The sequence below is a fragment of the Oncorhynchus nerka genome, linkage group LG10 (assembly GCF_034236695.1).
Source record: "Oncorhynchus nerka isolate Pitt River linkage group LG10, Oner_Uvic_2.0, whole genome shotgun sequence".
Lineage (NCBI taxonomy): Eukaryota > Metazoa > Chordata > Actinopteri > Salmoniformes > Salmonidae > Oncorhynchus > Oncorhynchus nerka.
This window is the reverse complement of record NC_088405.1, coordinates 46,231,775-46,244,420: the sequence shown is the minus strand read 5'-3', so window position 1 is coordinate 46,244,420 and position 12,646 is coordinate 46,231,775. Positions and strand designations below refer to the sequence as shown.

At 43.2% G+C, this 12,646-nt stretch overlaps 1 protein-coding gene across 1 annotated transcript in view; it reads left to right on the top strand.

Annotated features, from left to right (window-relative positions):
* Positions 1-7,367: 7,367 nt before the first annotated feature.
* LOC115135384 (rho guanine nucleotide exchange factor 15-like) overlaps positions 7,368-12,646 on the top strand; it is a 35,424-nt gene continuing 30,145 nt past the window's right edge. Inside the window, exons 1-8 of the mRNA XM_029670033.2 lie at positions 7,368-7,435; positions 8,682-9,270; positions 9,716-10,807; positions 10,961-11,012; positions 11,157-11,221; positions 11,791-11,963; positions 12,110-12,193; positions 12,428-12,588. Coding sequence (XP_029525893.2) covers positions 7,427-7,435; positions 8,682-9,270; positions 9,716-10,807; positions 10,961-11,012; positions 11,157-11,221; positions 11,791-11,963; positions 12,110-12,193; positions 12,428-12,588 — 2,225 coding nt within the window. The 5' untranslated portion in view covers positions 7,368-7,426. The remainder of the gene's footprint in view (positions 7,436-8,681; positions 9,271-9,715; positions 10,808-10,960; positions 11,013-11,156; positions 11,222-11,790; positions 11,964-12,109; positions 12,194-12,427; positions 12,589-12,646) is intronic.

The following is a 12,646-nucleotide window of genomic DNA, read 5'->3' as shown; positions in this document are numbered from 1 at the left end:
TCTCAAAAGTGGGGTTTAGAAACTTTCAAAGCAGAATTACTTTCTCATTGTTCCTCAACTGCAGTGTATGATATAACATTTTCTAACTCGGAATATCAACTTTTATCCAATCTCTACTTTAAAAAAACAGAATTTCAAATATTGCTACATAGGACCGAAACCAGGTGGTGGTTCACATACCAACCAATGTCTAAACTATCTTCCTCTAGCAGACAGACAGTCTGACAGTCAGTTTCACCTCAGCAATCTGTGGAGCCTACCGTGGGTACAAGCTAAGTCGTAGGCTGTATTGGACCACACACTCCTGGAACACACAGAGAAACACATGAAAAAAGATACAGTAAAATACACTCAGGCGGTATCCCATATCAGACTTACTAGCTTCCCTGGCTGGCACACAAAGGCTAGTTAGACATGTATGCAACATCTCTCTTTGCAGCAGGATCAGAGAGATAACACAACAGCTTATCAATAGAAAGAAAAGAACCAGCTCTTCTAATTTTCTGAGGGGGTGGGTCTTCATCGCAATTTTGGTGCTGCTGCCTACTAGACTAATAAACACAGTGTGTGTGTGTGTGTGTGTGTGTGTGTGTGTGTGTGTGTTTATTGTCTCTACAGGAAGAGGAGGAATCTTAGAGGAAACATGTTGGGATGGCTCCGAGGAGAGCGGATCGAGGACAAATGTGTCCTCTGTCCAGGCATCACCATCATGTAGCACAACTCTATCAGTTACCAACACACACACTTGTATTTAGTACAATACCAACATAGCTACTGTAGTAGGTCAAAGCTGTGTGCTGGAAAACCTGGTAGAGCATGCTGTAGGTGGAATAAGCATTGTGGTTCTCATGTGAATTCCTTTCTTTTTTGGCTTCAGACCAATGCCTATTCTCAGTTAACTTATTTTGTTGTTTTTAATTTCCAGGGTATTTACACTGGAAGGTGATTATGCAACATTATTATACAACATTATAAAACAGCTTAACAGAGCAATAAAAGTTAAGTAAAAGTAAACAATAATTACAAATGGCAAGAGATAATGTAGTTGTTAGTATTTATTGAATATTAACAGCAGACATTCTAGAGGGAAGCGAAAAACTAGAACACTGGAAAAAACATCCATAATCCCACATTCTTCCACAAAGCATAGCTAGCTAATGTTAGCTGGCTAAATAAGGTTCATAGTCAACACCAAACTTTGGGAAACTGCCACGCTGCAAATTTATAATACATTATGCAATGGGCATTGCTCATCTACTGTTAGTTATTCCATACAGTGAAATTGACTTTCTTGCTAACGTTGTGTGTAACCAGATTACAGCCCATAACATGCCTCACACAACACAAATTTTAGCTGATAAAATTGCCTTGCTAAGAAAAAGTTAGCTTGCTAGTACACCAGACATACACGCCCATCCAAAGCAAAGCAATTTAACGTTAACTAACATTACAGACCTTATGTGTTAACGGTGAGAGAAGCGCTTAAACCTGGTGGAGAGAGGCTGTAAAACAGAATTAGTTGCTTTATGCATGCTGTACGTTATGTCATGACACGTCACATTTTATCGTACAGCGTCAGAGGGCTATGTTTTTTCAACTTTTCTCCAATACTATTGAGCCATTACCATGTCAATCAACCCTTGAATAGAAATGTAGTTCACACCCCCGATGTTGATGTCAACACAGACACTACAGTCCCATTAGTTTTCATTGCAGCCTCGTTTGAATGTTGCGGTTGCGCAAATTTGTACGGAATGGGGTTGGTCACAGTTAGTTAGCTAACTAGCCAACGTTAGCTCTCTTCTGACTGGTAACTTGTTATATCTGTGGTATAACATTACGTTAGTTAGCTAACATCAGAGCTGCTGGCTAGCTCGCTACCTAACGTTAGCTAATCAAAACAAAATCACATTCAGCTCACTAATGACAACTGACCCATTTTTCATGTTGGAAGATTATCTGTATGCCTTTATTGATTAACCTCAGCTTGAGTACCAACATATAGCTAGCTATCTATATTAGCCTAGGTTTGTCGGCAAGCTGTTTGTGTTGTCGAGTTGTCGAGTTGATGAGCAACCGTGTTGCTGGCCTGGTTTGAAAGAACTCTTGAAAAAAATATGTTAGCACTGTCAGAAATGCTACAAAAAGGTAACACATTGTTGTTTCTTACTGGACAGAAACGTAAATGTGAGAGTGATACATTATACATTTAATGAAAACTGTTGCACCTTCAAATTTAGTCAATCCGTAATTTCTTTAATTTAATGGTCACTTTATGGACGCTACATTTTCGTTTTAATTCGATGTCTAGAATTTTATCTAGGTACCCGCAAGAAATACTCTTAACTAAATTGCTAACAATCCTGTAAAAAAATCTAGATGTGTTTCTCAGTAACAGACATGACATTGTGTACCTCCAATGATGTTGGTATTATGCATTTTCATTGTGATTGGTGTCATATTGGCTTAGAAATGATGGCAGGAAAATTTGAATTTAAAAGTGAGCTTCAACCAATAGCTATATAGACAAATTGACCAAACTCCATTACTCCCCACTTACAGGACTTGTTAGAGTAAGTAATTGAAAAGAATTGTGATGATGTTTAATGCTTTATAACATAAACTCAGCAAAAATAGAAATGCCCCTTTTTCAGGACCCTGTCTTTCAAAGATAATTTGTAAAAATCCAAATAACTTCACAGATCTTCATTGTAAAGGGTTTAAACACTGTTTCCCATGCTTGTTCAATGAACCATAAACAATTAATGAACATGCACCCGTGGAATGGTCGTTAAGACACTAACAGCTTAGGCAATTAAGGTCACAGTTATGAAAACTTAGAACCCTAAAGAGGCCTTTCTACTGACTATGAAAAACACCAAAAGCAAGATGCCCAGGGTCCCTGCTCATCTGCGTGAACGTGCCTTAGGCATGCTGCAAGGAAGCATGAGGACTGCAGATGTTGCCAGGGTAATACATTGCAATGTCTGTACTGTGAGAAGCCTAAGACAGAGCTACATGGAGACAGGATGGACAGCAGATCGTCCTCGCAGTTGCAGACCATGTGTAACAACCCCTGTATAGAACTGGTACATCCGAATATCATACCTGCAGGACAGGTACAGGATGGCAACAAAACAACTGCCCGAGTTACACCAGGAACACACAATCACTCCATCAGTGCTCAGACACTCCACAATAGGCTGTGAGAGGCTGGACTGAGGGCTTGTAGGCCTGTTGTAAGGCAGGTCCTCACCAGACATCACCTGCAACAACGTCGCCTATGGGCACAAACCCACCGTCGCTGGACCAGACAGGACTGTCAAAAAGTGCTCTTCACTGACGAGTCGCGGTTTTGTCTCACCAGGGGTGATGGTCGGATTGGTCGGACTCTCTAAGACAGAGCTACATGGAGACAGGATGGACAGCAGATCGTCCTCGCAGTTGCAGACCACGTGTAAAACCCCTGTATAGAATTGGTACATCCGAATATCATACCTGCAGGACAGGTACAGGATGGCAACAACATCTGCCCGAGTTACACCAGGAACACACAATCACTCCATCAGTGCTCAGACACTCCACAATAGGCTGAGAGAGGCTGGACTGAGGGCTTCTAGGCCTGTTGTAAGGCAGGTCCTCACCAGACATCATCTGCAACAACGTCGCCTATGGGCACGTTTCCTGCAAGACAAGAATGTCAGTGTTCTGCCATGGCCAGTGAAGAGCCTGGATCTCAATCCCATTGAGCATGTCTGGGACCTGTTGGATCGGAGGGTGAGGGCTAGAGTCATTCCGGGAACTTGCAGGTGCCTTGGTGGAAGAGTGGGGTAACATCTCACAGCAAGAACTGGCAAATCTGGTGCAGTCCATGAGGAGATGCACTGCAGTACTTAATGCAGCTGGTGGCCACACCAGATACTGACTGTTACTTTTGATTTTGACCCCCTTTGTTCAGGGACACATTATTCAATTTATGTTAGTAACATGTCTGTGGAACTTGTTCAGTTTATGTCTCAGTTGTTGAAGCTTGTTATGTTCATACAAATATTTACATATGTTAAGTTTGCTGAAAATAAACTCAGTTGACAGTGAGAGGACGTTTCTTTTTTTGTTGAGTTTATATATGTTGTAGTTGTTTATAACCATTAGATAAAACATCTTTGTAGTTGACATTCAGATTGATTTGCCTGTATAAAACCCTGCCATGCACTCCTGTGATGCACAATGATTTTTTCTCATTCAGTTTTATCTCACAATCCAGTGGAGGTTACTGTACACACTCAAGTTGTACAACAACTGTACAACACATTTGGCACAAAAGTTTTGATAGAACAGAAAGTCTGTCTACACAAAAAAATGATGTGTTGTGGGAACACCGCACAGTGGTTGTGTAAACTGCTGGTCGAGGGCAGTCAGGTCTGGAGTGAACCAAGGGCTGTATCTGTTCTTAGTTCTGCATTTTTTGAACGGAGCATGCTTATCTAAAATGGTGAGGAAGTTACTCTTAAAGAATGACCAGGCATCCTCAACTGACGGGATGAGGTCAATGTCCTTCCAGGATACCCGGGCCAGGTCGATTAGAAAGGCCTGCTCACAGAAGTGTTTTAGGGAGCGTTCGACAGTGATGAGGGGTGGTCGTTTGACTGCGGCTCCGTAGCGAATACAGGCAATGAGGCAGTGATCGCTGAGATCCTGGTTAAAGACATTGGAGGTGTATTTGGAGGGCCAGTTGGTCAGGATGACGTCTATGAGGGTGCCCTTGTTTACAGAGTTAGGGTTGTATCTGGTGGGTTCCTTGATGATTTGGGTAAAGGAGAACCTGGGTAAAGGAGAACCAGTGCTTGCCTACGGAGCTGTGAGGGGAACGGCACCTCAGTACCTCCAGGCTCTGATCAGGCCCTACACCCAAACAAGGGCACTGCGTTCATCCACCTCTGGCCTGCTCGCCTCCCTACCACTGAGGAAGTACAGTTCCCGCTCAGCCCAGTCAAAACTGTTCGCTGCTCTGGCCCCCCAATGGTGGAACAAACTCCCTCACGACGCCAGGACAGTGGAGTCAATCACCACCTTCCGGAGACACCTGAAACCCCACCTCTTTAAGGAATACCTAGGATAGGATAAAGTAATCCCTCTCACCCCCCCCCCCCCCTTAAAGATTTAGATGCACTACTGTTCCACTGGATGTCATAAGGTGAATGCACCAATTTGTAAGTCGCTCTGGATAAGAGCGTCTGCTAAATGACTTAAATGTAAATGTAAATGTAAACATTTTTGTGCAGACAAATTCTCCATTATATCACAAAAATATGAATTGTATCACAACCATTGTGTCAAATGTGTTGTACATGATTTGTACAACCTGAGCATGCATAGGACCCAGGATTGTGGTGTACTGTAGCACTTCTCAAAAAAATGCACTTAACATGTTCCTCATTTTATCTTTGAAAGAGAAATGAAATTAAGATGTGTGAAAGTAGTTCCTTATACTGTAACGACTGTTGGTGGAAGAAGGTGAGGACCAAGGTGCAGCGTGGTACGTGTTCATCTTTTATTAGTTGAACTGAACACTGAATAGCAAAACAATAAAGAGACCAACCGAAACAGTTATGCCTGGTGCAGACACAAAAACAGAAAGCAACTACCCACAAACACCAGGTGGGAAAAGGCTACCTAAGTACGGTTCTCAATCAGAGACAACGATAGACAGCTGCCTCTGATTGGGAACCATACCAGGCCAAACGCATAGAAAAGAAAACATAGAAAAACAACATAGAATGCCCACTCCAACTCACACCCTGACCAAACCAAAGTAGAGACATAAAAAAGGAACTAAGGTCAGGGCGTGACATATACGATACACTTTCCATACTTCCTGTGTCTACATCTACCTCAAAAGCACACTGCTTCCAACCCAGTCACATCCAGGATGGACTCTACAGTATCTCTTATCTCCCAGGGGATGAGACTATCAGACATGCCAATCTATCGCTAAATTGTCTGATTGTCATACAGTATAAAGTGAAGGAAAAAAATAATGTTGTAAAGTGAGAGCAATTTTATTTTAAGTGTCACTCCACAATGATACAATAATTAGTTTAAAGACACTGTAGGCTATCATAGGCAAACAGTACAATGTGTTGTAACAAACACATCACATTGGATACACAGTATACATCATAAACAAAGTGAACCAAAAGCACAAGTTAAAGGAGACGTTTACCCAAAAACACGCCTGGACCCATTATAACACTTGCCTGGCTGTTTGTCAATGCCCCAGACAGTTTTTAGGTCCATTGTTTGAGTATTTAGATTTCTGTATTTTTATATCAAAATGCTGATTTTCCGAAATGACCTAAAATGCATTAAAAAGAGTATATTTTTTGTTCCATAAACAACGATTGGTGTCACTGCATTGAATTGACAAATAAATGTGGTGTTTAATGTAAGAAAGAAAAACAAAGACCTACTTCATGCTAGCGCAAAAGTCATCCATATGGTCTGTAATCCAGTAGATACTGTTCTTCGTGGTTCTAAAATGGATAATACAGGATGCGGGATGAAGGAGTGTTTTACTATTGGTCTTCAAGAAAGGAAAAACTAAAGGAAGTAAACAAAGAGATCGTAGCTAGCTAGGCTACCATTTAGTAATCTCTGAAGGTAAAGTAAGGTTAACCGAATAACCGTCTCTTATGACCGAAAAGAGCTTCTGGTTATCAGGACAGCGATTTTTCACCTCGTACTGGACAAATAATTTTTCTTTAACGAGTTGTACACAAAGGATTTATTTTCAGACACCCGACAAGGCCCAAATCCCCATCATTCACATGAGAAAGAGAGCTTCAGAGGATCTGCAGAGAAGAATGGGAGAAACTCCCAAATACAGATGTGCCATTCTTGTAAGCATCATACCCAAGAAGACTCAAGGCTTTAATCACTCCCAAAGATGCTTCAACAAAGTACTGAGTAAAGAGTCTGAATACCTACGTAAATGTAATATATATATATTATTAAATATATATATATATATATATATATATAAAAAACAGTTTTTGCTTTGTCATTATGTGGTAAACATATTTAATACATTTTAGAATATGGCTGTAACATAACAAAATGTGGAAAAAGTCAAGGGGTCTGAATACATTCTGAATGCACCGCACCGTACATCTAAATACATCTAAATACTCAAGCAATAAACTAAAAACTGTCTGGGGAACTGACAAATGACCAGGCAACTGTTATAAAGGGCCCAGAAGTGTTTTTGGGTGAACTTCCCCTTTAAGGACTTCCCCTATGACTAAGAGAGTACGGGGTAATTCTACAGACAAAATGCAGAAGTGACCCCCTATCTGGCCCACTGTAAAATGAAAGTAGTCCAGCACACCACTCTCAGTCTCACAGAGGACTGCATGCAGGAAAAGACATGATCGTGGTATGTAAATATTAATAATATCTACTAATTATCATCAAAGTCATTGTGGCGTCCCTAATGGCACCCTATTCAACTTCATGGTTCAACTTCACATACTGAAAGTGTAACTGTTAATGTTGACAGTTATTTATGATGCTTTGGGTAAACGCTTCCGCTGAATGATCATTTTATGAAAGTGATTGAGTTCTCTTGTGTCAAAGATCACTACAAGGGAGTTAACTTACTTTCCTTGCTGATCTATGTCGCATTTCAAAGATTAGGGGGTAGTAATTAGCGGAGGCCCGTTTCAGCTGCTCTGAACAAAAATATAAAAGCAACTTGAAACAATTTCAAGGATTACAGCTTATATAAGCAAATCAGTCAATTGAAATAAATGAATTAGACATGACTAGGAATACAGATATTTATCTTTTGGTCACAGATACATAAAAACAGTAGGGGCGTGGATCAGAAAACCAGTCAGTATCTGGTTTGACCACCATTTGCCTCATGCAGCGCAACACATCTGTTTTGCATAGAGTTGATCATGCTGTTGATTATGGCCTGTGGATTGTTGTCCCACTCCCTGTGCATTCGAATTGCCATCGATAAATGCAATTTTGTTCATTGTCCATAGCTTATGCCTGCCCATACCATAACCACACTGCCACCATGGGTGCACTCTGTTCACATCAGCAAACCGCTCGCCCACACAACGCTGATATGTGCAGAGATTCTTTAGTTGTGCAAACCAACAGTTTCATCAGCTGTCCGAATGGCTGGTCTCAGACGATCCTGTAGTTGAAGAAGCCGGATGTGGTCTGCAGTTATGATGCCAGTTGGATGTACTGCCAAGTTCTCTAAAACAACTTTGGAGGTGGCTTATGTTAGAGAAATGAACATTCAAATATCTGGCAACAGCTCTGATGGCATGAGATTATCTGGCAATTTAAGATCTGTGGCATTGTGTTGTGTGACAAAACTGTACATTTTAGAGTGGACTTTTATTGCCCCCCAGCACAAGTGCACCTGTGTAATCATCATGCTGTTTACTCAGCTTGTGTATATACCAAATTTGAGAGAAATACACGTTTTGTGCCTATGGAAAATGTCAGGGATCTTTTATTTCAGCTCATGAAACATGGGACCAATACTTTACATGTTGTGTTGATATTTTTGTTCAGTGTAAAAGTAACAAATAGTGGTGAGTCATAAGAAGAATTGCTTTGATAATAAAGTTTTATCAATATTCTTGTTGTTAATGAAGTCAAGACTTCGACACAGATCCGTCGTTCCCCCAAAGCCTTCTAACCTCAAATCCTTGGGGCCAAACATCCCAAACCACTTCCAGACCAGAAACCAGAACAGACCAAACCCGAACCAGAACCAACCCCCATCAGGGGAGAGGAGCCAGGAGAGGAAACAACATCAACTACCGGAGGGGAAGGTGAAGAGGATTGTGCGTAAGTTCAGCAGCCAGGAGAATGAGGTGATGGGGCAGGCAGGACTAGAGACAAGAACAGGGGTAGAGGCAGGGGCAGAGACAGTGACTGGGGCAAAGCAGGGAGACGGTGGGGTGGTGGGATGGACAAGTACAAGGACAGAGGCAGGACAGCAGGCAGACAGTAACAGAGGACAAAGGGCCCAGCAGGCCGACTATGATGCTATAATAATGAGCCCTGTGGAACTCAGCCTCATACCACCTCCAGTACCATTGAGAAAGCCACGTTCTGGCCCTCACACACAACCTACAGCACAACCCACAGCACAGAGTGATGCCGTGCCCCTGGGGCAGAAGACAGACAACCATCTGGGCACCCTTCTCACACCTGGACATGGACGAGGAAACAGATCAGGTAAGCCAAGTCACATCTCTTAACCTCAGAATGTTCCTTTGTAAAATGATTAGTAGTCAGCGCTATTTTCTGACAATGAATACATGAAAAGGGTGTGTTCCTGCACATGAAGGAACAGAGAAAAACTTGTGGTATATTGATGTTCCTATATACCCATGTCCATATGTCTATGAGGAAGAGAAAGAGTAAAAAACGATCATGTCTCGGACGTACAGAATCTGTTTTATGTTCCAAGTAGTCTCTTATGACATTAATGTAAAAATTGAGTAGCGGGAGATTTGGTTCTGGGTGCCGAGGTCAGGATGCCGAGGTTCTGGGTGCCGAGGTTAGGTTCACATGGAATGGATTATTTGATATAATAATGTTGCACTAAGTAAGTAACAAATGAACAAACAAGCACATTGTATTTCACAGTCACAACACAATAACACGCACTCTCTTTCAGCTCCCGATGGAAGTGAGGTGGATGAAGCGCCTGTGTGTGTTACCATTGAGAGCAGACAAACCACAGGCTCGGCAGCCACCCCTAGTGGTCACCATGGCAACATGACACAGTGTCAGTGCATCTGTCACCTGAGGAGAACTGGCATGAAGTTAGTCTGGGTTCCTCTGGAGGAAGAGGAAGATAACTATGTAGAGGTGATAGGGGATGAAGAAAAAGACAAACGAGGGAATGAGCACCAGAAGAGAGTGGTGAAGGAGGGGAAGGAAGAGGATGAAGATGACTACATAGAAGTGACAGGGGATGAAGAGAAAGAAAAACGAGGGAATCAGGACCAGAAGAGAGAGAGGAAGGAGGTGAATGAAGAGATGTTGGGATCTTTCAGAGCAGATGAGCGAGGGGGGGAAAGTCAGACAGGGTGCCAGACAGAGACAGCTGCTGTGTTCAGTGAGCACAGAGAGGTCAGAGTTCACGAGGTCAGCGAGAATAACAGCCAGAGATCCTTCCCTTCAAAACATAACACATCATCCAACGCAGAATCTTCCCTGGCCCTGATGATCTGCTCACAGCACAGCTCATATCAGCATAGCACACGACAGCACAGCTCAAACACCAAGCACAGCTCACACCAGCACAGTTCACACATCAGACCCCCTCAAAACAAAACTGAGACATATGATGAGGTTACATATGAGGCCATGCCCATGTCTGACAGAGAAGAACCACATCCACCCCCACTCCCACGCCTAATGAAACCTCCACTGATGCACAAGACGCAGCATCCCTCTCCTCCGAAGGATAATCTCCAGAGCATGTCCACGTCCTCTCTCTCTGGCCTACTAACCTCAATTTCAAAGTCAGACATCCAGAAGAGTACCCCTTCCCCTCAGACTCCTCCCTCCATCTCCCATGGCAACCCCCATCAGCCAATCCTGCGACCTCTGCCTCCACTTCCTGTTTTACATGATCTCTGCCTTCTCCCCTGCCCCATCATGCCCCGCCCTCCTCAACTCAGACCTCAGATTCCAATGAAACCTCTTCCACCTAACCCTGAGCCCAGTGGCCCTAGCTGTCTCAGCCGACACTCATCCACAGGTTGGTAGGGGAAGAACTTATAAATATGGATTCTATGGTTGATTTGGTTATGAATCTAGAAATTCTATTTATATGAGGATAATGCTCACAATTCAATAATGAATCAATGGAGAAATATTAGAAACCAGATGAAATCACCACTTTCCCTCCCAGATGCTGATGTTAGGGATGACTGGGTGACTGTAGACGGGGAGGACGTAGAGGAGTAAGTCTGCGCTGCCATAGTGGCAACTCTCAACATACAGTACAACACAAACACCATAAATGTGTTTACGTCTATGTTATGAATCATCTCAAACGTTTAAAAGATTGATAAATATGTTTTACATTCAGCATTGTGTTTCCACAGGCCACAGGAACAGGCAGATAGTCCCAGGAGGATCTCCTCAGACTGGGGACCTTTGAGGCTGGACGGTACAGAGTCTCTCGGTTTTGTTTTATTTCTGATATTACAACACGGAGACAATATACACCATATACACCAAATAGGAACACATATTAAGTGCACCCATTCTTGATTCACACGGGTAACTGTTGAGCGTGAAAAACCTAGCAGCATTGCAATTGACACAAAACAGTGCACCTGGCACCTACTACCGTACCCTGTTCAAAGGCACCTAAATATTGTCTTGCCCATTCACCCTCTGAATGACACACCTACACAATCCATGTCTCAATTGTCTCAAGGCTTACAAATCATTTTTTAACCTGTCTCCTCCCCTTAATCTACACTGATTGAAGCATATTTAACAAATGACATCAATAAGGGATCATAGCTTTCACCTGAATTGATCTTGTCAGTCTGTCATGCAGAGAGCAGGTGTTATTTTAATGTTTTGTTTACTCAGTGTATCTTTTTACCTATCCTCTCTTCCTCTCTCTCCCTGGCCCTCTCCCCCCCCCCCCCCACTCTCCTCCCTTGTTATTGCTCCCCCACCTCACCTCACCCCACCACTGCCAACCCCCTCCCCATCCACTCTCAGAACCTCTGTACCAGATCTACCAGGCTAAGTCCATCAAGGAGGCGATCCAGCTCCAGAGCATCAGCCGGAGTGCCAGCAGGGCCACCGTGGACCTCCATATGAGGCTCAGGGGCGGTGGGTCCTTAGGGGCCCCTAAGGGTCAGTCCTTCAGGGCCAGGAATGGCCCCGCAGAGGTCAGTCTCAGTGAAGAATGAGAGTGCTCAACTCTAAATCCTCTTCTGTAAACAAGCAAAAAGGGTGTTTTGAACCAAAAATGTATCACATAAAAATGAAAAAGGCCAGCACTCAAATATGATTGTTTTTTTTTGACTCCGCGGAGGTCACACTGTGGCAGGAGCTACCGGTGGTCAGAGACAGTGGGATCCTGGAGAGACTCAGTCCAGAGGAGCTGCAGAGACAGGAGGTGAGAGGAGGGGCTGAGGAGAGAGGGAAGGGCAGGGGGAGGAGGGAGGGAAGGAGAAGGAGGGAAGGGAAGGGAAAGAAGAAGGTTAGGGATGGGAGGACGGGGTGAGGAAAGGAGGGGGGGTAGTCAGTTATATTGTCAGTTACATTATACCAGTCCTTTACCGTACCAAATTCCTATGTGAAACATTTTCTTAACAGTTCAACAATATTTCACAAATGTTTTTTCTATCAGAGCATGTTTGAAGTATTGACATCGGAAGCCTCGTACCTCCACTCACTGAACGTTCTCACTGATCACTTCCTGATGTGTCGGGACCTTGATGACACACTGGTGATCCATGACAAGAAGACCCTCTTCTCCAACATACTCCATGTGTATGAGGTCAGCCAGAGGTAAATGATGTCTGGAAAACAGACAGATGGAGGAAGAGTGGATGGAAGGAGGGAGGGA